This window comes from Macrotis lagotis, chromosome 1 (genome assembly GCF_037893015.1).
Source record: "Macrotis lagotis isolate mMagLag1 chromosome 1, bilby.v1.9.chrom.fasta, whole genome shotgun sequence".
In the NCBI taxonomy this organism is placed as follows: Eukaryota; Metazoa; Chordata; class Mammalia; order Peramelemorphia; family Peramelidae; genus Macrotis; species Macrotis lagotis.
This window is the reverse complement of record NC_133658.1, coordinates 610,946,571-610,972,739: the sequence shown is the minus strand read 5'-3', so window position 1 is coordinate 610,972,739 and position 26,169 is coordinate 610,946,571. Positions and strand designations below refer to the sequence as shown.

At 37.9% G+C, this 26,169-nt stretch overlaps 1 protein-coding gene across 2 annotated transcripts in view; it reads right to left on the bottom strand.

The window, feature by feature from the left end:
- LOC141507389 (hereditary hemochromatosis protein homolog) overlaps positions 1-26,169 on the bottom strand; it is a 73,882-nt gene that overhangs the window by 9,472 nt on the left and 38,241 nt on the right. The window contains exon 1 of one of the 2 annotated variants that reach the window (XM_074214988.1): positions 14,042-14,313. The exons of the other annotated variant lie outside the window; for it this stretch is intronic. Coding sequence (XP_074071089.1) covers positions 14,042-14,105 — 64 coding nt within the window. The 5' untranslated portion in view covers positions 14,106-14,313. Of the gene's footprint in view, positions 1-14,041; positions 14,314-26,169 lie in introns of those variants that run through there. 2 annotated transcript variants of the gene reach the window in all.

Below are 26,169 nucleotides of genomic sequence, written 5' to 3'. Positions count from 1 at the left end.
TTTTCTTTTTTGTTCTTTAAAATCTTTTTATTATATGAAAAAGGAAAAGGAAGGATTCCAAAACCTTGAGTTTCAGATTCTCTCCCTTCTTCCTACTCCACTCACCCCACAGATAAAGCAAGTTGTTTGTTATAGGTTAAATACCATATTTTGTCATGTATAAGACTCGCCCATGTATAAGACATTTTAATTTTGGTACCTGAAATTTGTAAAAAGAATAAATTACATAAAATTATTGAATGCATGTTTTATTCACAATAGAATTCATATACCTTCTCATCACTGTCAAAACTCCCATCCTCATCTGTGTTTGAAGAGGAATCATTGTCTTAGGAGCTTTCCTGTTTTTTTTTTCCCTTGCTTTTTCCTGCTTTCCTGTCTGTGTTCTGGTCTGGGGCTGACCACAAGCGCTCCCTGGGCATGCTTAGTCCATTCTGTTTCATGAACCTGAAGCACCAATTGTGTGCTTTGAAATAAGTCACTTCCCTTTTATCAGCAACTCTTGTCTTATGTTGAACCATCTTTTTGGACACAGGAATTCCCACTGCCCTTTGCTCTTCAATCCATCTCTTCAACTCCCTCTCTAAATCAGACCATTTTGCTGACTTGCCTCTCATGGCCTTCTTCTGCCCTGGAGTTTTCAATAAATTTTCTTCTTCCAGTAGCCAGTCTCTGATTGTTTTCTCACTTGGAGAAGGACCAGATTGACATTCAGCAGGTCAATTTCTACTCACCTTTGCAAACTGGATCACTTTGAACTTGAATCCAGCATTGTACAAAAATCTTTTCTGAGCCATTTCTGGGCATGGAAAAATGTCATCTTATATACTGGTAACAAATGTGAAACGATGAATGTGAAGACAACAAGTGCAAAAAGCAGGAAATGCAAGTAAAAAAACTACAACCACTGAATAAGATGCTGCTCCCAGTTTTAAGACCCCAGATTTTTCAGAAAAGTGTGTGTCTTATACATGGGGAAATACGATATGTACAAAGACAAGTTATGGTCAGTGAATAGGATGGAATACTATTGTGTTGTAAGAAGTAATGAAAGGTATCAGAGAAATCTGGGAAGATTTGTATGAACAAATACAAAGTGAAAGGAGGAGAACCAGGAGAACGACGAATACAATAATACAAATAATACAAACAACTAATACAATAGTACAAAGACAAGCATCTTTGAAAGACTTGGGAATTCTTATCAATACAAGGACCAACAGGAGTTCCATAGAACTCATGATAAAACATATTACCTACCTTCCAATAGACAGGTCTTGATGGAATCAGAATGCAGAGTGAAGCATATTTCTTTTGGACCTGGTCAACTCAGTAGTCTGTTTTACTTGACTACACATATTTGTAACAGGTTTGGTTTTTCTTGCATTCTCAATTTGTGGTAGAGAGAGGAAGAGAATTCAAAGCCAAAATTTTATTTTCTCTCTCTCCCCTGCCTTTTTTTTTTTCCTAGCTGTCCCCCATGTATGGAATGCTCTCCCTTCTCATCTCAGTCTGCTGATTTCCTTCAAGTCCCAGTTAAAATCCCATGTTCTACAGGAAGACTTTTCCCATCCCTCTTAATTCTAGTGACTTTCCTGTGTTTCCTTTTGAGCAGCTGACACAGTGGATAGTGAACTGGCCCTGAAGTCAGGAAGATCTGAGTTCAAATCTGACCTCAGATACTTACTAACTGTGTGACCTTGGGCAAGTCCCTGATTACCTCACATCCAAGACCATTTGCAGTCATCCTGATTCATACCCCTGGATCCAGATGACTCCAAAGGAGAAAGTGAGGCTGATTACTTAGCACAGTCCCCCTTCACTCAAATCCATTTCAAGTGCTTGTCATGGTATCACCTCCCTGATATTATGATCTTCTTCCAGGACAAAGGACAAACATCATCATCATCATCATTTCCTATTTATCTTTTATATAGTTTGTACATATCTGTTTGTCTGTTGTCTCCCCTATTACATCCTCAATGTCAGGAAATGTCTTTTGACTCTTTTTGTATTCTTAGCACTTAGTACAATTCTTGTCACATGGCAGTTGTTGTTCAGTCTTTCAGTTGTATTCAACTCTTGGTGATGCTTGGGACTATATGCATGGAGTTTTCTTGACAAATACCACTGAAATGATTTGCCATTTTCTTCTTCAGCATGTGCCCATTTTACAGATGAGAAACTGAGGCAAAAAAGAGGTTAAGTGACTTACTCATGGTCACACAGGTGAGAAATAGCTGACTCTGGGTCTGAACTCAAATCTCTCAGATCTTCCTGAATCCAAACTTGGTGCTCAGCTACTTCACCACCTAGCTACCTGGCATATGATAGAGCCTTAATAAATATTTAGTGATTTAACTGATCTCTAATCATTGCAGCTCCTGGGCTCTCTCTCTCTCTCTCTCTCTCTCTCTCTCTCTCTCTCTCTCTCTCTCTCTCACACACACACACACACACACACAGCCCACCTCCCTCCTGAAAGTTAAGGTTTTGAATATGAAAATAGAATTAATCATAATTGCCTACAGTTAAGAAGAGAAAGTTCCTGTGTTTAGACCAGAGACAGCTACCCAAGTCACTTAACCTCTAAGCCTCAGTTTCTTCCATTAGAAATGAGAATATCCTATCAGATATATGGAGAGGGGTGTGGTTTGTGACCAAAAAAGAGATAGAGAATGCAAAATGGATCATTTTGATTACATTAAACTTTTTTTGCACAAATAAGACCAATATAATCAAAATAAGAAGGGATGCAGAAAGCTGGGAAACAATTTTCACAGTGTTTCTAAAGAAGGTCTCATTTATATAGAGAATTGAGTCATATTTTAAGAATATAAGTCATTCCTCAATTGAGAAATAGTAAAAAAATACAAACAGGCAGTTTTCAGATAAAGAAATTTAAGCTATCTATAATCATATGAAAAATGCTCTAAATAATTATTGATTAGAGAAATGTAAATTAAAAGAGCTCTGAGGTACACCTCACACCTATCAGATTGGCTAAAATGACAAAAAAGAAAAATGATCAATGTTGGAGGGAATTTGGGAAAACTGGGACACTAATGCACTGGAGTTGTGAAATGATCCAAGCATTCTGGAGAGCAATTTGGAACTATGACCAAAGGGCAATAAAATTTGCAAAGTCTTTGATCCAGCAATACCACTACTAGATCTGTATCCCAAAGAGATCATAAAAAAGGGGGAAAGGACCTGTACAAAGTATTTATAGCAGCTCTTTTTGTAATGGCAAAGATTTGGAAATTGAGGGGATGGCTATCAATTGAGAAATAGCTAACAAAATGTGATATATGAATGTGATGGCGCCCTATTGTTCTGTAAGAAATCATGAATCTTCAGACTTCAGAAAAACCTGAAAAAACTTACATGAACTGATGCTGAGTGAAGTGGGCAGCAGCAAAACATTGTACACAATATGATCAACTATAATGGAATTAGCTTCTCTCAGCAGCTCAGTGATCAAGGACAATTCTAAAAGATTTGTGATAGAAAATTCTATCCACATCCAGATAAAAAACTATGGAGTCTGACTGCAATCCAAAGCATACAATTTTCATTTTTTTAAAAAAATGTTTTATTTACTTTTCTTTTTCTCATGGTTTTCCCCTTTAAGTCCTGATTATTCTCTCACAACATAATTAAAATGGAACTATGGTAAACATAATTGTTTATGTATAACCTATATCATATTGCTTTCTGCCATGGGAAAGTAGGAGGAAAGGGAGGGAGGTAGAAAAATATGGAACTCAAAAACTTACAAAAAGATGAATGTTGAGAGGCTGCTAGGTGGTGCAGTGGATAGAACACTGTCCCTGGAGTCAGGAGGATCTGAGTTCAAATTCAGACTCAGACATTTAATAATTACCTAGCTGTGTGACCTTAGGCAAGTCACTTAACTCCATTGCCTTGCAAAAATAAAAATAAAAAACCCAAAAAACAAAAAAAAAGATGAATGTTGAAAACTATCTTCACATGCAATTAAAAAAATAACATTTAAAAAAAGCAAATGAGAATATCATCTTTCCCTCCCCAGAAGAATATAAGCTTTAAGAGATCGCAGGCTGGATCTCTAGAGAATAAATAGTCAAGCCTCTGATGAAGAAATGGAGAGAATGGGCAGAAGTACACACAATGCCCACTTTCTACCCTGCTTCCTATGCTCTCTTATCTCCCAGGGATGAGGAAAAAGCCAAGGGATTTCTTTGAAAAGAGAACTGAGCATGGTTCTTTTCATTTGAGAGGAGGGAGAAAATTCCTATGCTTGTCAGACTAGAGACCCCTATTCATCTAACAGTCTATCTGAAGTCTCATTTCTCAAACATATAGGAAACAGAACTAAAGTTATAAGAATAAGAGTCATTTATAAACAGACAGTTTTCAGAGGAACAATTTTTAGTTATCAATAGACACATGAAAAATATGCTCTAGATCACTAATAATTGGAGAAATGCAAATCTAGTTTTCTCCTATTGACAGCTCTACCCTGACCACCTTCTCTAGTTCTAGTACACTCATTATCTCATGCACTCAACCTCTTTCCACCCATTGTCTTTTCCAGTCCTTCCTTCTCAGCTTCTAGCTTCACTCATGGAATGTATGGGGTGTAAAGGAAAGATTAATACCTATAGTATGAGGACTCATCCACCTTTGTCACCTGTCACCCAGCTACTCAGTAAAATTCTCCACAGACAGACTAAACCAGGTTGAAAGTAACCAAGAGGCCTCTAACCTATTGGTAAGTTAGGGCAATGCCTAATCAAAGCATATGAAGACTTCCCTCCACAGAATGGCCTGATGATAACAATTGTTCCAATGGTCATAAAGGCAGATGCTGTGGAGCACTTAGAGCTTGCTCAGATATCAAAGATGTCAAGATTGTCCACTATATTCTGGGTTCCTACTTCTTTCATAACACAAGACTAAGATAACTCTGGAAGAGATAATGAGACTGATAATTTTGTACAGCTCTACCTGACTTCAATCCAATTCACTATAGAGTCAAGATATCACCCTGTGATGTCATTGGTCCTCTTTGAAAAGATGAACAAAAAGTTTTGGTAGGAAGTCACAGAAAGCTGCAATGCAATGTTAGTTATTTGTCCTGTTCATTCCACAAGAGGGATATGTAGAAAGTTACTGATGGACCACCTGAGGAGACATAAAACTCGGAATTTTCATTGCCTAGGAGAAAAGCTACAATCTCCTTTGAAAATCTGCATTGTAAATTCATCTAGATAAATAAGAGCAAACTATGTGAGTTTGAGTAAGCCCTCAGTTCTTCATCTCTAAATTGAGTATTGAACTAGTCTATAGCTTATGAGGTCCCTTCATGTTAGATCTATGTCCCATATGAAGATCTATGTCAAAGGCAATATGGAAAGATGCAACAATAAATTTAAAGTGTTGTGATTTAAGGGACAATATGCAGACCATTATTCAACATTATCCTTAAGGATAACTGATGCACATGTGCAGAATGGGCTCTAAGGTATCCCTTAACTCCTGGCCATAGGTCCCATGAGCACAAGAGAGTCTGCTGCTTCCAGGTGGATCCAGGCTAACTCACAGTCTCCTTTCCAGGTTCTTCTAGATTTTAGAGATAACTCATCATCCCAATCCCCATCAGACTACTCCCCAGACCCATTCTTCAGGTCATACTTGCCTTGAAGCTCAAATATTGGACAATCTTTTCCCAACCATGGGAAGATAGGGGGAACCCTAGCATCCTATCACCCTCAGCAGGGTCTTCTTATTACCCTTAGCAGTCGTAGCTGTGGCCTGAATTGAAATTAGGCTCAATTGAAATTCAATTGAAATTAGGTCTCCAAAAAGGACAGTGGTTCCCCTGCCTCCTCATCCTGGTAGTTCCCTTCTATATCCTCATCCTGGAAAACCCTTTATCTCATCAGGGACTTCTTTCTATGACCTTCTTTCTGAGGGCAGGTCTGTCCTTTCTCTCCTGGACCTTCTTCTGACTACTCAAATTTTGCCACTATGCCCCCATAAGCCCTTCCCTCCCCAGTTTTTCAGTTCCCTTTTATATATTATTTTCCCTCATTACAATGAAAGCTCCTCTTCTGGAGTGAAGTCAAAGCTAGGAAATTCCTGGAGCTTTTTCCAAAACAACTTTGAAAGAAGCCTCTAAAACAGAACCTAAAGCCATAGAACCTACAAGGGGAAAAAAAAAAGCAATGAAACAACTTTTCAGCAAGATGTCTTGGAATCTGGAAAAGATTTGAGTAAAAAGGGAGTTTAGCCCAGTGTAGGTGGGAAATCTGGGAAGCCAACAAGAGGCTTTTAGCCATAGTACAGCTAGGTATGGCTGGTGAGGGTCCTAACCTGATGTTGGAGAGAAAAGTTTCAAGTCCTAGGAACCTAGTACAGCAATGGACTACTGTAGTACAGGAAGTGGAAACACCAGAGTAGGGACCAGAACTCTGGCCCTCAGCAAAAAAAAAAGATTGGAATTATTCATTCTACACCAAAGGTACAGAAAAAAATGATAAAAAAAAAAAAGCAAAAAAAAGTGCTAACCATTGACAGCTACTATTCTGATAGGGGCGATAAAAACGCCATCTCAGAAGAGGGGAAATAGTGACAAAATGCCTACAAGTGAAGCCTCTAAGGGGTTGATAAACTAGTTTCAAATCCAAAAAGACCTCTTACAAGAGCTCAAAAAGGATTTTAAAAGCCAAAGAAGAAAGAAAAAAGAAAAATGGAGAAAAGAAATGAGAGTCATGAAAGAGAATTATGAAAAATTAACTGAAGAAAAGAATCATTTAAAAAGTAAAATTAATCAGCTGGTAAATAAAATTAGCCAACTGGAAAGGGACACAAAAAAGCTATATCAAGAATATAAGACTTTAAAAAATAAAATTGAACAAATGGAAACAAATGACTCTGTGAAACACCATTATTCCATCAAACAAAACCCAAAAGGCTGAAAAAATTGAAGAAAATAGAAAGTACCTCTTAGGAAAAACAACCAACCTGAAAAGTAGAAACCAGGAGAGATAATTTACAAATTATCTACCTGAAAGTCATAATCAGAAAAAGAATCTGGACAATAACATGCAGGAAATTGTCATGGAAAATTGCCTTAATATTCTAAAACAGAAAGATAAAATAGCTTTAAAAGAATCCATTGATTTTCCCAGAAAGAAATCCCAAAATTTTAAACTCCAAGGAATATTGTAGTCAAATTTCAGAATTCTTACTAAAGGAGAAAATTACTGCAAGCAGTCAAAGAAGAAGAAGCAATTTTAATACCAGAGATCCCCAGTTAGGATTATGCAGGACTTATTAGTTTCAACATTAAAGGATTTAAGAGCCTGGAACATGATATTCTGAAGGGCAAAGGAACTTGGATTACAACCCAGAATCAACTATCCTGCAAAATTCAATATATTCTTTCAGGGGAAAAGATGGACTTACAATGAAATAGAGGGATTTCAAACTTACCTAATAAAAAGAACAGAACCAGATGTATAAAAGGTAAATAGAAATGGGGGGGGGGGGGTAGGGGGGATGTTGGTTAATAAGATTAAACTGTCTATATACCTACACTGGGAGACAATACTTGTAACTCTTCAGAACTGTATTTTTCTTAAGACAGTTGAATGGAACATATTTAAGTCAGAGGGTAGTTGTATAAATTGACCGTGATGTGATCAAACTCATTACTCTTGAGGAATGTATTTATACTGGGACAGTTGGAAATGATATGATGAAGCTTATAAATCAACCAATCAATGAACCCTTGAGAATTGTACTTTTATTAGGACAGATAAAAGGAGCATACTTTGAGAAAGAAAAGCCATGAACAGAAGAAGGCATAAGGCATAAGGTTAAATAACACTATCTGAAAAGGCACAAATGACCTATTTATAATAAAGAGAAAGGAAGCAAGGGTGTGATCACTGAGTAAATCTTACTCTCAACACATTTGGCTCAAAGCAGGAATAACATACATTCCCAAATGGGTTTAAAAATTTATCCTACCATACAGGGAAAGAGGGGAAAAGAGAAAAAAAGAGAAAGTGAGGCTGATAAAAGGGAAGGGGAAAAATAAAAGTTAAAACAAGTAAAGTAAAAGGGGAAAGGGAGAAGCAAAGGGAAGAGGGCTGATAGAAGGGAAGGCAGACAGAGATACAGTTGTTTGAAGCAAAGTACTGTTAAGAAGGCATAAGGCGGGGCGGCTAGGCAGCTAGGTGGCGTAGTGGATAAAGCACCGGCCTTGGAGTCTGGAGTACCTGGGTTCAAATCCGATCTCATGCACTTAATAATTACCTAGCTGTGTGGCCTTGGGCAAGCCACTTAACCCCATTTGCCTTGCAAAAACCTAAAAAAAAAAAGGCATAAGGGGAAAGGAGAAAGAAAAATTCAAAGATGGAATAGAGGAAATACAGAATTAGTAATCTTAACTGTGAATGTGAAAGGGATTACCTCTCCCATAAAACAGCAGTGGATAACAGAGTATGGATTAAAAACCAGGATCCTAAATTATGTTATTTACAAGAAACACATAAGCAGCAAAGAGATATACACAGGGTAAAGGTAAAAGGCTGGAGCAAAATATATTGTGATTCAGCTGAAGTTAAAAAAAAGGCAGGGTAGCAATCATGATCTCATACAAAGTTTTAAAAACAAAAATAAATCTAATTAAATGGATAAGGAAGGAAAAAGACCAAAGTTAATGCTAAGGCTTATTAATCGATGTATTTGTGAAATTTTGTGAAATACTCCTTAGAATGCCCATTAATTGGGGAAAAGCTGAATAGGCTATGGCATATCTATTTTATAAAATACTATTGTTCTGTAAGAAATCATGAGCATCATGACTTCAGAAAAGCCTGCAATGATGGGCATGAACTGATGTTGAGTGAAATGAGAGAATCAAGAGAACACTTTATACATTAACAGCAACATTGTGAAAGATGGAAACAAAGTCCCTCAGAAGTTTAGGAATCAAGGACAGTCCTGAGACACCTGTTAAGAAAAATGCCATCCATATCCAGAGAAGAAACTGAGTTCTGAAGCCAGACCAAAGCATACTATGTTCACATTTAAAAACTTCTTTTATGTTTTTTTAAAAGTGTTTGTGAGAGTAGCTTACAGACTTTAAACCATTCTGAGAAAATTCAATATCCATATAAGTATAAGAAAATGGATTATATTTCTTCCTTTCTGTCTCTGGCTCTCTGGTTCTCTCTGTTATCTCTCTTTGTCTCTCTCTGCCTCTGTATCTCTCTGTGCTTCTGTCTCTTTCTCTCCCTCTTTTGGGTCTCTTTATTTCCCCAAAAGTGCAACTGTCACTCATAACCCCATCCTAATGCTTTTCAGCAGAGAAACTTTAATCTACTTGATTTTTTTTTTTTTTTTGACATGAGCTAGTTTGTGCTTCCTTTGGTAGTCTGGTGGAAATCCACTCTCAGGGCCTAATCATATTCATACCAGAATTAGTGTGGACACTTAGAACTCCTAAAATCAAACAATTCATTAGGCTTCTCAACTAAAAAGATTACAGGAATGTGCCACCATACCTAGATAACCTTACTTGTCTACTCTTCTATTAGTAGAATGTTTTAAGTGATATAAAGTTTCCCACCCCTTTTTAATGTCTGAGTTTTTAAATATTTGGTATGCAGTTCAGATTTACCATCATTCAACATTCATATGAAAAGCTAGGTTTCTGAAAAGACATAGATAACTAAGAATTAACATTCTTTCCCATGTAGTCATGCTTTAAATATATTTAAATATATTTATATAAATTTATATATAAATATATATATAAATTTATATAAATATATTTAAATATATTTGTGTATATATATATATATATATTGTGTGTATATATATATAAATAGCCATGAACATTAAATTTAATTTTTTGAAATTCAAAAATTTTATTCAGAATTATATTCAGAGATGAAGTTTTTCCCATACATCATGACTATATGACTTGAAAAATATTACTATTGAAAAGATGAGCTTCTTTTTTCAGAGAAAAGTACAAGTTGAGGAGGAAATCCCCATAGATGATAAAGTCCTCTATATGTTCCTCTTTTCTGATGAAATTATACTGGACATTAAGTTAGAAAACATTGTGGAAGTTCCTGGACAAGATCCTTAACTAAACTCAAAAAATTTGGGTCTAACAATCCACATAGTGAAAAAATACAAATGTATGAGAATGACTATTTTTCATACCAATGGTTCTCAAAGTGTAGTTCAGCGATCCCTAAGGCTCCCTGAGATCCTTTCAAGGGATTTATGAGATCAAAATTTTTCATTATAATATCAATACATTTAAATTTCTAATATGGAAAAATAATGGTTATAATCCACATTTTTTTAAAAAAAAAGCTCATTGGTATCCTCAATAATTTTTTAAGAGCTAAAAGATTTTGGTCACAAGATCAAAAAGTTTAAAAACTGTTCATCTAGACTATAAAATGGAGTCAGTTGAAAAATGTTTAGTACTCATTTCTGTGTGTGTGTGTGTGTGTGTGTGTGTGTGTGTGTGTGTGTGTATCTTAGACACTGTGAAGAAGCAATGAATTGAACCCAGAATTAAATAGAGGGATAGAAGACTACATGGTTTATGGAAAATTATGAAATTCCTTTAAAGGTCCCAAACTTCTCCATGGCTATTGAACTCTGTTTTTCAATATGACAATTTAGAGCAAGACAGAGATATAATAAATTACATTTCTAACTAGTTGATTTTTTCTTAACCTCTTTAACATAATCATAATCCTTCACCCTCTTTTCCCTAGCATATTTAAGACAGAACCTTTACTCCTCTAATAGCCTTACTGAAACTAATCTCTAATTGAAGTTTGCATTTCTTTGTGATTTTTGTCTACTAGAATTTTGTCCAAGCAAGATTCTTTTGAATATTTTAATTGTTAAGACTTTCTTACTCTGTCAGTGAGAAATTAATTTATTTCCTATGGCTAAGAAAGTGAAATATTATGGTCCATGGAAGTTAAAAGATGACAAAGGGAACACAAGTAATTGGCTAAGAGTCACTAGCACATGACCTGAACTTAATTACATACATGTATGCACACATGTATACACACAGCATGTATTTGATAACATATATGCATGTGTGATATGTATATAATATATTTTTACCTCTGGAAAAAAAGAATAAAAGCTCCTTGAAGGCAGGGACTATCGCTCTTTTTGTTATTATTTGTATCAGAAGTAATAGGCACAATGCCTGTCATCTGGTAAGCACTTAATAAATGTTTGTTGACTTAACAACTTTAAATCTATAATACTATGCCTTCTAATTTCCCTTCCATTTCTAAATTTATTAATCTATGAACCTAGGTCAAGATATGTGGGGACTTGATGAGGGGTAGCTGTGCATATGAATGCATGTGTCTAGGTTTCTGTGTGTGAGTAATTGAGTACATGTGTGGTATCAGTATGGTGTTACCATTTGAGGAATATCATATGATAAAAGCTATGATTAAAAGGAGACAGCTTAAAACAAGGTCCAGACAAGCTGATGGAAATAAGTGACTCTGTGACAGGATTGAATGTTTTTATGCAGAGAAACAACCATTTATGAACAGTTCTTCTTGATGGCTGGTGCTTGTGCATGCATGAGAGGATATATAGTTGTCTAGGGCAGAGGAGGGGAATCTTTTTTTCTGCCAAGGGCCATTTGGATATACATAACATCATTCATGGACAATATTTGATCAAACATTTAATTAATTTGCCCCTAAAAGCTGCTAGATTTATTTCATTTTGAGTCCTACCTGTGGTTGCTTTGGCAACTCCACACCAATACCTGCCTGGAGGTTCCCTGCCCTTGTTCTAGGGGTAGTGTCCTCTGTGTTTCTGTATCTGTGTGTATGTGAGTGTGGCCAAATGTTTGTGGACATAGTCATGGATCTGTGAATCAGTATGGAAACATCTGCATATTTGTAAATGAGGTTATCTTGAGTGTACTGTCATCCTGGTGTCTCAGTGGTGCCTCAGTGTATACATGTGTGAGTCATCTCCTACCTGGAGCTGTCAATGCCTGTAGGATGGGAGCCAGGAGAGGCCACTGTTCTACATCCTGCTTGTTACTTGCCAATCTAGCTCTAGTCTTAAGTCAATCATCTGTGTCAGGCATTGTGAGGGATCTGAGGGAATGAAAACAAGCCCACAGTTCCTGTCATCAGAGATTATGAGAAGCAATGCACACACACACACACACACACACACACACACACACACACATGCCACAAGGCAGCACATTCCAGAGGGAGATGTTTGGGGGAGGGGTGGGTAATGAGTACGTTACAGAAAAAGAAAAATAGTAAGAGTGAAACAAATACACACACACACACACACACACACACACACACACATATATATATATATATATGCATATCGATCTATGTGTATATGTATAAATATATACATTTTTTCATTAGGTATAAGAGGCCATTCTTTGCCTCAGTCCCTTACCTACTTAGTCACTGAATTGCCTGAAGCAAACTAAAACTAGCTAAAAAAGACCATGGTCTCCCAGTGTAGTTGGGACCATTTCCAGTAGTCCTGATGTATATCTTGCCACTCCAGATGGCTCCAGAGGACTTTGCACATACCTCCTTCACTTAAATACTTAAATCCAATTCACTTGCATGTCTTGATATCACCTCACTGATATCATGGTCCTTTTTGAGAAGGAAGGGCAAAAAACAACAGAAAGTTCTACTCAGCAGTCTCCTCCTCCTATGACTGGCACACTGTGGTGCTCTCATCTGCCAGGCTCCAAGTCTTTAAACCTCACCACCTTCCTGATTTCCTCTGCAACAAATTATTATTTTGTATTTCACTGCTTTGCTAGGGTTCATGTGCTTATTAACTTTATATTTATGTTGAATATGTTGTTTATGTATCTGTTAACTCTCCCAGCAGAATGTAAGCTCATTGCAAATAGAAATCTAAAAATTTCTTTGTATTTATACTCCCAGCACCTAATATGTGCTGTTTGTAGAATGATTGATATTGCATCTCATTTCTCACATCTGAAACTCTTAAGTAAAAGCTCTGAGATGGGTGTACCTAGCATTTGCAGTGTTTTAAGGTTTGCCAAGCACTTTACAAATATCTCATTTGTATACTAAGTGGGATGTTATTATTATCTCCATTTTACAGATGGGGAAACTAAGGAAGAGAGAGGTTAAGTGATTTGCTCAGAGTCACACAACTACTAACTGTATGAATGAGGTCTTGAACTTGGATTTGTCTGACTCAGGTCCATTCCTCCATCTAGTTGCCAAAGCCATAAAGAATCGCTATTGTGCAGCTTTGCCTCATCTTTCCTGCCCCGGGCCCCCTCCCAACCACTCCCTGCCGGGGCTCTGACTCCACTGGGGGCAGCCCTGGAAGGCTACTCCCTTCGGCCGCTGTGCCCGTGGACTTTGGAAGACCAGCTGCCAGCCCAGGGTAGTCCCACCAACCCCGGCGCCAGGCTCCATTTAAAGATTTTCAGCTTCTCCCAGAACTGGGGGCTCCTCAGTTATCTGCAGCTGCGAACCCACCCCGAGCCCAGCGCGGAGAGCTTCCCTTGACCTTCCTGGGCCGGAATGGAACGGTTAGATTGATGGAAAGGAGATGAAAGAAAACAGGAAAGAAAAGAAATGAAACGAATGAGGGACTGAGGTGCTAAGGGAGGGTCCGACTTTCTGGTTTTTCCTCTCGTTTTGTTCCCAACTGGTCAGGGGACTGGGCAAGGTCAGAGCAGGAAGGCACGGGAGGGAGAGGCTTGGCAGCTAGGCAGTGACCGGAGTGGGGTTCGGGGAGGTGGGGGGGGCGGCCCTATGCACTCTATGGAGGAAGGAAGAAAGCTCGTGACCGCTCTCAGGATCACAGCTGGGGACAGACAGACGCACTGGGGGGCAGTGGGATCTCATTCCTAAAGACGAGAGGAAGGACCCCTGCGGGGCGGGGGGCGGGGGGGAGGTGGGGATGGGAAAATCATTTGTAAAATGTCACTCACGGGCCGTAGCGAAAAGTAGAATGAAGACAAGTGGGGTGTAGATCAGTCTTCCTTCTGATGCCATTTCTTTGTGGTCTCCAAATCCAGTCTTTTAATCTACTTAAACGTGTTCAATTTGACCGACAGAGTTTTCGAAAAAATGAATCAGAGTTCTCGCTCCTTCCCTAAACCTTGGTCACGCCCCGAGGCGTGGATTAGAAAAAAAAAGTTTTCGGAGCCTGCTGGGATATCAGTTCAGCCACCTTCCAAAATGCGTCCCATGTCTCACTTCCTCCCCTTTCAGAAATAAATAAAACTAAAAGCTTGTTTTTTAAAAGAATAATAAAACTGCTAAACCTTTAGTTAATCTGATTAAAAAGAAAGTAAAAAATCAAATCAATAAAAAGGCAGATGAGCAAAGTGATGAGCAGATGAGGAAAGCCACAAGAAATAGAGAATAATCAGAATGTATTTGGGCGCAGTTATATGCTAACAAAATTGAAAACACAAAAGAAATAGAGGCATGCCTTCAAGTTTAGAAAAAATGCAAACTATCCAAAAACTAGATATAGTTCTTAAATAAAAGTATCAGAAAAGGAAATACATCTAATTGTAAGGGAACTACGGGAGAAAAATACTCCTAGTCCTGATGAATTCACAGGAGATTTTTATCATGTTTTTAAAAAACAGTGCCCATTGGGGAATGGTTTAGCAAACTGTGGTATGTGTATGTCATGGAATACTATTCTATTAGAAATCAGGAGGGACGGGATTTCAGGGAAACCTGGAGGGATTTGCATGAACTGATGCTGAGTGAGATGAGCAGAACCAGAAAAACACTGTACACCCTAACAGCAACATGGGAGTGATGTTCAACCTTGAAGGACTTGCTCATTCCATCAGCGCAACAATTGGGAACAATTTTTGGCTGTCTGTATCCAGATAAGGAGCTGTGGAGTTTGAACAAAGTACAAGGACTATTCCCTTTAATTCGGAAAAAAAACAACCCAGATGTCTTGAGAATTCTGTTCTCTTTAAGGATATGATTTCTCTCTCATCACAGCCAATTTGGATCCAGGTACAACATGGAAACAAATTAAAGACTGACGGAGTGCTATCTGTGGGGTGGGGGTGGGGGGAGGGAAGCAAGATTGGGGGAAAACTGTAAAACTCAAATAATATCTTTAATAAAAATTTAAAAAAAACAGTGCCCATGCTTCACAAATTATTCTCAACAATTGAGAAAGTACTTTCTTCTTACCAGAAAAATATATTCCTAATGCCTAAACTAGGAAAAAATAAAACAGAAAAGAATGCTAGAAGCAATATCATTAATAAAATTAACTAAATAATTTTAAACAAAATTCTGACAAACAGGATTTATCCAAGAAGTCATACATTGACTTGGTGAGTGCAAATCAAAATATTACATATCAGGGGTGCAAAGATGGTTCAACATTGGGGAGACAAATATAACTAATCTTATTAAAAACCAAAACACCTAAAATCATTTTATTACCTTGTTAAACAAGTTGTTTTTACTAAACCAAAGCAGGCAGGATACACAGTGCCATAAATCAGATAGTGGTTCATTACTTTCTTTGTAAAGAAATGATTAACAAATCACAGGATTATTCCATTCCTTTGAACTCCATCTTGCTTTTATGAAGTCAGATGTTTTATACATGATTCATAAATGAGCAGAAGGATCATTAGAATAATTAGATTTGGGACCTGAGTGATCTTCCCAAGACTAGCCTGCCATGCAGGGCAATATATTGATTGCATGATTTGTGTCCATGCAAGTAGGAGTCCTGTGGCAATAGCTGGGTCTATTGCATCATTTGGGGGTTGCAATACAATACAAGTTATATTGATATAATTCACTTGACACAGATAAGTACAATTCAGATCATGATTGACAGATGACTTCTGCTACTTGTTTTCATTATTTTCCAAGATGCAGAGCCTGCCTGAGAAAAGGATCTTTAGAAGCTGTTATTATTACTTTAGTTTTTCCTGTATGTGTGTGTGTTGTGTGTGTGTATGTGTGTGTGATAATGGGGTAATTTGCCCAAGGTGACACAGTACATTATCAAGTTATCTAAAGCTCAGACACTTTGAACTCGGGACCTCCTGACTTCAAGGTCAGTGTTCTATGTACTGTGATACCTAGCTGCCCTCTCTGTTATTATTATTATTAACTTCATTATAAATATCATCTTAATATAAAATCATAACTTTTGAAAATCTCAATGGATGAAGAAAAAGTCTTCGACAAAGGAAAACACCTTTATACAACAACCAAAAAACCCTACAGAGTATAGGCATAGAGGTGTCTTTTTTAATAATATCATAAAAAGCACCTATTGATATCCAAAAACAAACTCCATATGCAATAGACACACATTAGACTCTTTTCCAATAAATACAGGAGTAAGTCAATGAAACCCACTGTCCCAATTATTTTTTGACATAGTTCCAGAAATGCCAGCAACCCTAATAAGACAAGAGAATGAAATTATAAAGACATCAAAACAGGTAAAGAGGGGGTAAAACTATCCATATTTGCTGATGATATGATTGTTACTAGAAAATCCTAAGGAATCCTCAGAGATCCTGACTCAATAGCTTCAGCAAAGAAAATCCTCAAAAATCAACATTAACAACACAATAATTACAATACTAACAAAAACACAAGAGACAATAATAAAAAGGAAATCCCATTCCAAAGATTACAAAATGCATGTCTACCGAGCACACAGAAGACTTTTCAATCAAACCATCAGTCAATATTTATTTATTGATCACAACCAATTTTTTTTACATTTAATGTATTTATTTTTTACATTACTACAATGGTCTTGTAAAAGCAAACATAAACCTCCCTCCCCTCACAAATACAGAGAAACCTCATCAAAAATAAAATGAGAGGAAAAAAATGTTCTCTAGTCTGTGTTCAGATGCTATGGGCTCTATCTCCAGGTTACATTGTATTCTTTATCACAAATTCATCAGAGAAGTTGCTTTAATAGTTTTTTCCCTAAAGTTGCTAGTAGTATTTCCCTCCATCCTAGTCCTCCTCACTCCCATTTATTCTATTCTCTCTCTCTCTCTCTCTCTCCTTTCACCCTGTACCTTCTCAAAAGTGTGTTGTGTCTGACTACCCTCTCCCACAATATTCCCTCTCTTTCCAATTAGCTACATTCCCCCTCCTCTCCCCTGTCCCCTTTCTCCCATCCCTTTCCTCTCCTTTTTCCTTTAGGGTAAGATAGATTTCTGTACCCTATTGAGTTTATATATTATTTCCTCTCTGAGCCATTTTTTATGAGAATGAAAGTTCATTCATTCCCCCTCACCTTCCTCCTTCCACTCCATTGCTGAAGTTTTATCTTGCCTCTTTTATGTAAAATGTCTTAGCCAATTCTACTCTCCTTTCCTATTCTCCCAGTACATTCTTTTCTCATCCATTGACACCATCTTTATAATATATTATACCTTCATATTCAGCTCCCTCCTGTGCCTTGTCTACATATGCTCCTTCTAACTGACCTAATAAATGAGATGTTTCATATGAGTTATTGGTATAATCTTCCCAGGCAGGAATACACCCAGTTCAACATCATTAAGTGCCTCCTGATTTGCCCTTCCTGTTCATGCTTTCTATGCTTCACCTGAGTCCACTACTTGCAGATCAAGCTTTCTGTTCAGTTCTAGCCATTTAAACAGGAAAGTCTGAAAGTCCTCTACTTCATTAAATATCCATCTTTTCCTCTGAAAGAGGATGTTCAGTTATTGTTCTATTAGAAACCAGAAGGGATGGGATTTCAGAGAAGCCTGGAAAAACTTGCATGAACTGTTGCTGAGCAAAATGAGCAGAACCAAAGGAACACTGTACACCCTAAAAGCAACATGGAGGTGATGAGTGACCATAATGGACTTGCTCATTACATCAGTGCAATAATCAAGGACAATTTTAGGGTATCTACAATGAAGAATACCATCTGTATCCAGAGAAAGAACTATGGAGTCTAAACAAAGACCAAAAACTATTACTTTCAATTTTTTTTTTAAGTTGTCTTCTGTACTACATAATTTTACTATCTCTAATATTTTATTTTTGCCTCCAGGATATGATTTTTCTCTCAACGCATTCAATTTTGATCAATGAATAGCTTGGAAAACAATGTAAAGATTATCAGGCTGCCTTCTGGGGGGGGGGGATGTGTAAAATTCAAAACCTTACCAAAAATGATAGGTAGAAACTATTATTTTATATAACTGGAAAACAAATAAAATATTTATATAATAAAAAAGAAAGAGGATGTTCAGTTTTGCTGGGTAGTTGATTTTTGGTTGTAATCCAAGGATTTTTGCCTTCCAGAATATCATATTCCAAGTCCTAAGAGCCCTTAATGTAGAAGCTACTAAATCTTGTGTAATCCTGTAGTGCCACAATATTTGAAATATTTCTTTCTGACTGCTTGTAATATTTTCTCTTTGACTTGGGAGTTCTGGAATTTGACTATTATATTTCTGGGAGTTTTTATTTTGGAATCTCTTTCAGGTGATTGGTAGATTCCCTCAATTTCTATTTTACCCTCTGCTTCTAGAATATTAGGGCAATTTTCCTGGAGAATTTCTTGAAAAATGAAATCTAGGGTTTTTTTTCCTGGTGATGACTTTTAGGTAAAACTCTAATTTTTAAATTATTTCTCCTGAATCTGTTTTCTAGATCAGTTGTTTTTTTCTAATGAGATAGTTCACATTTTCTTCTAGTTTATCATTCTTTTGGTTTTGTTTTATTGTTTCTTGATTTTTCACAAAATTATCTGCTTCTCTGAGCTCCATTTTACATTTGAAGGACTTATTTTCTTTTTTCTTTTTTTTTTAGGTTTTTGCAAGGCAATGGGGTTAAGTGGCTTGCCCAAGGCCACACAGCTAGGTAATTATTAAGTGTCTGAGACTGGATTTGAACACAGGTACTCCTGACTCCAGGGCTGGTGCTCTAAGGACTTATTTTCTTTAGAGAGCTTTTATATCTCCTTTTCCATCTGGTCATTTCTTCTTTTTAAGGTATTTTTCTCCTCATTGACCCTTTGAACTGCTTTTTCCAATTGACCTAAACTGATTTTTAAGATTTTATTTTCTTCATTATTTTTTGTACCTCCACCAAACTGCTAACTTCATTTTCATGATTTTCCTGCATTGCTCTCATTTCTCTTCCCAATTTTTCCTCTATTTCCCTTATTTATTTGATTTTCAAAATCTTTTTTGAGTTCTGAAATACCCTGAGACCCATTCCTATTTTCTTGACTTCATCATCTTCTGAATGTGTATTTTGATCCTCCATGAGACCAAAGTAATTGTCTATGGTCAGAGTCTTCTTTTTTTCTGTTGTTTGCTCTTTTTCCCAGTCTATCATCTGATTTTAATGCACTTTCCCAAGTATTTGAGGGGTTTTGGACACTGCTCCCCAGTGCCCTCAATTCCTTCAAACTCTGACTGTTCTCCTGGCCTGTGCTCTGGTCTCCACAAGCACTCCCCTCTACCCTGGAGCTGTGAGGAGGCTTCCTGCTCTGCTATGGCAATATGGGGTGCCAGACTATGACCTGGATCTGAGTATAGGCAAAGCAGCAGAGTCCTGTTCCAGACCTTTGCTGTCTCCCCAACTCCTTTGTCCATGAGCTGAGCACTCTGGAAGCAGCTGTTGGGTGGTTCAGCAGATTCCTGCAGTGAGGCTGTGCTGAGGCCTGCTCTGACCTGGGTTCCATGTCCACTCTGGTGCAGCAGAATTTTCCCACTGACCTTCCAAGTTGTCCTTGGCAATCCTAGGTTGAGAGGTCTGAAAACTACCCCGCTGCCACTGACCCAAGCACCTTCAGGGACTCAAATACCCCATGAGTTGTCCCTCGAAAGCTGGAGCTGGTTTGCTCAGGTGACCCTTTTGAATCCTGGTGGAACAGACCCTTCCAGGGGATCTTCCAAGTTGTCTTGGGCCAGAAAATTATTTCACTCAGTCTTTTGTGTGGGTTCTGCCACTTTAAAATTTAGTTAAAGTGTACTTTTAAGGCATTTGGAGTGGTCTGTGGAAGAGCTTTTGGGAATTCCTGCCTCTACTCTGCCATCTTGGCTCTGATCTCAATAAATATTTATTAAGAAATCACTATGTTCCTCAAGCAGCTTCTACATTTTAGTTTTTTGTTTGTTTGTTTATTTTTTTGCAAGGCAATGGGGTTAAGTGGCTTGCCCAAGGCCACACAGCTAGGTAATTATTGTCTGAAGCCAGATTTGAACTGAGGTACTCCTGACTCCAGGGCCAGTGCTCTGTTCACTGCCCCACCTACCCACTCCCAGCTTCTGCATTTTAATAAGCTTAATATAGCATAGGCAGGAAGAGAGAAAGAGAAGAGAAGAAACAGTGACAAGAAGCTGAGAAAAAGCATGAATTACAGTGATTGTTCTTAGAATAGTGATTGTTCTGCTCATTTGATTCCACAGTATGAAGTAATTAAGGATTTACTATATGGGTGCATTGTTTAGGAGGGATGATGGAAAAATGAAGTTCCTACTGTCTGTCACTAAACACTTTTTATCAATAGTATAAGATACCACTTGTCATTCAGTATTTAACAGGAAGGCTAATTATAGCAATATGACAAGACAGAAATTGAAGGTATGAGAACAGGCAATGAGGAAATAAAACTATTAACTCTTTGCAGGCAATAAGATGGTATACTTAGAGGATCCTAGAGAATTAACTAAAAAGCAGTTGAAACAATAAACAACATTTTTTTTTAGGATTTTGCAAGGCAAATGGAGTTAAGTGCCTTGCCTAAGGCCACACAGCTAGGTAATTATTTGAACTCAGGTACTCCTGACTCCAGGGCCAGTGCTCCATTCACTGTGCCACCTAGCTGCCCCCAATTTTTTTATACAAAGACAATGAGCAAGTGGGATTTAAACTAAGAATGCAGGGTTGGTTTGGCAAAAGAAAACTATTAACATAATTGATTATTTAAATAATGAAATTAAGTCAAATGACTATATTAAAAGATTCAAAAAAAGCTCTTGACAAAATATACTTTCATTTCCATGAAACCAGGAGAGATGGGAATTCAGGGAAGCATGGAAGGATTTTTATGAACTGATGCTGAGCGAGATGAACAGAACCAGAAAAACATTGTACACCCACATAGCAACATCGGGGTGATGATCAACTGATGCTCATTCCATCAGTGCAACAATCAGGGACAATTTAGGCTATCTGTAATGGAGAATTCCATCTGTATCCAGAGAAAGAATTGTGGAGTTTAAACAAAGACCAAAGACTATTACCTTCAATTTAGGGAGAAAATCTGTTATCTTATTATATAATTTTTCTAACTCTTATGCTTTATTTTTCTTCCATAGGATATGATTTCTGTCTCATCACATTCAACTTAGGTCAATGTATAACATGGAAACAATGTAAAGACTAACAGACTGCCTTCTGTGGGGGGTGGGGGGGAGGGAAGCAAGAATGGGGGAAAATTGTAAAAGTCAAAATAAATAAAATCTTTCTTTAAAAAAATATATTCGACGGGGGTGGACCAAGATGGTGACAAGAGTGGATCGAGTCCTAGGCGCTCTCTCATAAATCTTTGAAACTAAGGACTCTAACCAAATTTTCAAGAGACAGAACCCACAGAGGGACCCAGTGAGGCAGTTCTCCTACTCAAGGTAACCTGGAAAAGAGCAGAAAGGCTCTGCTCCCTGGGGTCGGAGAGGCGGCCTGCCAGAGGGGTGGCCCGCCAGAGTGAAAGAACTTCAGCCTCCTGAAGGAAGCCCCAGGGTGCTAAGAGTGGTAGCTCACAGCAGCAGGGGAGTTTCCTGATCTACACTCCAGGGAACACCAGGCACAAATTGGAGGAACAGTGGGAGACCTCTGCCAGAGGGAGCACTTGAAGTCCAGCCCTCAGGGCACAGAGCCAGCTGCTTAGCCACTGCATTCCAGATCCAGGAAACAGAAGCAGGCGGAGCCAGTAAACAGGAGCCTCCAGGGCATGAGCCCATTGAACCTAGGGAGGGGAGTGAAGAGAGACTGCAGAGCTCTGTCCTCTGCCCCTGGAACAGGACTCTGGGGCTCTGACCACATTCAGATCCTGATCTCAGTCCAGGCCCCCACATAAAACAGCAGGGCCCCCCCACCTCAGCCCTGTGGCAAGGGGGGGGGGTTGGAGCTTGTGGTCACTCACAGACCAGGAGGGAGAACAGAGCCTCACACACTGAGACCCTTGTGGGAGTGTCCCAGAAGCTCAGGAAGCACCACAAAAACAGGCTTAGGCTGTGAAATGAGCAAGCAGAGAAACAAGAGAAACACCATTGAGAAATACATTATCTATGAACCCAAGAAGGATCAATATACTCAGTCTGAAGATGAGGAAGTACAAGCTCCTGCATCTAAGGACTCCAAGAAAAAACAGAAATTGGGCTCAGGCTATGACAGAGCTCAAAAAAGACTTTGAAAATCAAATGAGGGAGTTAGAAGAAAAACTGGGAAAAGAAAGGAGAGAGATGCAGGAAAAACATGAGAATGAAGTCAGCAGCTAAGTCAAGGAAATCCAAAAAAATAGCATGCTAAAAACCAGCTTAGGTCAAATGGATAAAACAATTCAAAAAGTTATTGAGGAGAAGAATGCTTTAAAAAGCAAAATTGGCCAGATGGAAAAAGAGATAAGAAAACTCTCTGAGGAAAACAAATCCTTCAGACAAAGAATAGAATCAGGGAGATTGATGAATTTACCAGAAATCAGGAATCAATACTTCAAAAGCAAAAAATGAAAAATTAGAAGAAAATGTGAAATATCTCATTGAAAAACAACTGATATGGAAAAAAGACTTAGGAAAGATAATTTAAAAATTATTGAAATACCTGAAAGTCATGATCAGGAAATGAGCCTTGACATCATTTTCAAAGAATTACTACAGGAAAATTGCCCTGATATCCTAGAAGCAGAGGGCAAAATAGAAATGGAGAGAATCCACTGATGCCCCTGAGAAAGAGATCCCAAAAAACCAACCTCTAGGAATATTATAGCCAAGTTCCAGAACTCCCAAGTCAAAGAGAAAATATTACAAGCAGCCAGAAGGACACAATTCAAATATCGTGAAGCTGCAGTCAGGATTACACAGGATTTAGCAGCAGCTACATTGGAAGCTCGTAGGGCTTGGAATATAATATACTGGAAGGCAAAAGAGCTTGGAATGCAACCGAGAATCAACTACCCAGCAAAACAGAATGTCCTCTTCCAGGGAAAAAGATGGACTTTCAATGAACCAGGGGAATTTCAAATGTTCCTGTTGGAATGGCCAGAGCTGGACAGAAGGTTTGATCTTCAGATACAGGACTCAGGTGAAGCATAGAGATTGGAGGAGAGGGGGAAAATATGAGGGACTTAATGATGATGAACTGCATGTATTCCTGCATAGAAAAATGACACTGATAATACTCATATGAACCTTCTCAGTTAATAGATCAGGTAGAGGGAGCTTTTATAGTTGAAGCACAGGAGAAAGCTGAATTCAAAGATAAAATATGGAGTAAAAATGGAATCAATAGAAAAAAGGGAAATGTAATGGGAGAAAGAAAAAGGAGAGGGGGGAATAGGCCAAGATATTTCATATAATAAGATTTTTCTTTATTACAATGAGCTACTGCAATGATATGGAAGGGGGGAAGGCAAGGGGGAATGAGGGAACCTTTGCTGTCACCAGAGGTGGCTAGGAGAGGAAACAGCATATATACTGAATGGGGAATAGACATCTGGAGTAAGAAGGAGGGGGGGACAGGGGGAAGGGGGGGTGATGTGAGTGATGGTGGAGAGGATGGACCATGGAGGGAGAGTGGTCAGATATAACACATTTTCCTTTTTACTTCTTGCAAGGGGCTGGGATTGGATGGCCTGTCTGGGACCATAGGGCCAGGTGGATGCTGGGCCTAAGGGGTGGTATGGGGGCTCCGGGCCTCTTGACCCCAGGGCCAGGGATCTGTCTGCTGTGCCACTCAGCTACGCTACAGCAGAGTCAGAGTGAAAGGAAAGAGGAAAAATATAGTACATGGTAGTGGAGAAATACAAAAGGAGGGAGTTGCAATCAGCAATGGCAAATGGAAAAATATGGAAGTAACTTTTGCCATGGACTTATCATAATGAATGTGACCCACTCGCGACAGAGTTGTTGGTGTTGGAAGAAAGACTCAAACACAGTTTTTATTGTTATTACTTTTTTGGGGGGGGTGCAGGGCAAATGGGGCTGGGTGGCCCACCTGGGGCCGCATAGCAGGGTGATCACTGAGTGCCTGAGGCCAGATTTGGACCCAGGTGCTCCTGGCTCAAGGGCCAATGCTCTGTCTGCCACCTAGCCACCCCTACTATTATTACTATTTTATTTTATTTTGCTGGAGTTTTTTCAGGGTTTTTTTTTTTTTGGTTTTTGCAGGGCAGTGGGGTTCGGGTGGCTTGCATGTCACACGGCTGGTTGATTGTTGGGTGTACAGGGCTGGATGTGGGCTTGGGTACTCATGACTCCAGGGCTGGTGCCCCTTCCACTGCACCACCTGGCCATACCTACAGTTATTACTATTATTTTTTTATTTTAATTTCTTTCTCTCCCCTTCACTTTATCACTCAAGTGAGTCTATATTTTTTGGGGGGGAGGGGGTATTTTGTTTACTCTTAAATAAGAATATTTTATTAATGTATAAAAAAACCATTTGTACAAAATGAGAATAAATAAATATTAAATATTAAAAAATATATTCTCACTTCTATTAAAAACATTTCATTGCAGGGGTGGCTAAGTGGCATAGTGGATAGAGCACTGTCCCTGGGGTCAGAGTACCTGAGTTCAAAACCGGCCTCAGTCACTTAATAACTACCTAGCTGTGTGGCCTTGGACAAGCCACTTAACCCCATTGCCTTGCCAAAAATAAAAATTCAAAAATAAATAAATAAATTTCATTGCATAAGTATAAATGGATTTTCCTGAAAATACTAAGAAACCTCTATCTAAAACCAAAAGCAAGCATTATTTGCAACAGGGATAAGTTAGAACCTTTCCCAATACAAATAGGAATGAAACATGGATGCCCATTATTAACAATATTATTCAACGTTAAATTAGTAATGCTAACCATAGCAAGAAGAAAAAATTGAAGGCCTTCAGAATGGGCAATAACTATCTCTAAACTAACAACTATCTCTAAATATAAAACTATCTCTAAAATAAAATGTAAGACCATATGAAGATATCCATGGAAAATTCTAGTGATTCAACTAATGTTAGAAACCATCAGTATTTCTATATATCAGCACCAAACCTTGCAAGAAGAGATATTAAGAGAAAATTCATTGAAAATAACTGTAGTATAAAATATCTGAAATATCTAAATATCTGAAATATCTAAAATATCTGGAATTACATGCCAAGACAAACCCAGACAAACATGCCAATGACAAACATATATGTAATTTTTTAAAATTTCTATGCAAATAAAGTCAGATTTAAATAATTAGAGAAATATTCATTATTTGGCAGATCAAATATAATAAAAATGACAATGCTACCTAATCTACTTATTCAATGCCATCACATTAAATTAGCAAAAAATTAGTTTATTGAACTAGAAAAAAGGCAAGAACTGTTCACTTCTCATCTTTAAATAAAATACTTTAAAATAAAAAAGCCGTTTTAAGTATTTTATTTTTATAAATAAATTTTATGTAAAATTTTTAACCTTCATTCTTTAAAAATTTCTAGTTCCAAATTCTTTCCCTTCCTACCCTACTCATTGTTGAAAAGTTAAGCAGTTTGATATAGATATTATACTTGGATTTTCATATTTCTATATTAGTCATAGAGTGAATGAAACTACTATATACAATGTTCTCAGGGTTCTGCTCACTTCATTCTGCATCAGTTAATGTAAGTCTTTTCAGGACTTTTCTATATATCTATGTATAGAATGTTCTATATATAGAATGTTGTTCAATGACTTGTTTAGTTCTTTCTAATTTGATGAATGCCCTCTCAATTTCCCGTTCTATGCCAATACAAAAAGAGCTGCAGTAAGTATTTTTCTACATGCCAAGTAATTTTCCTTTTTGTTT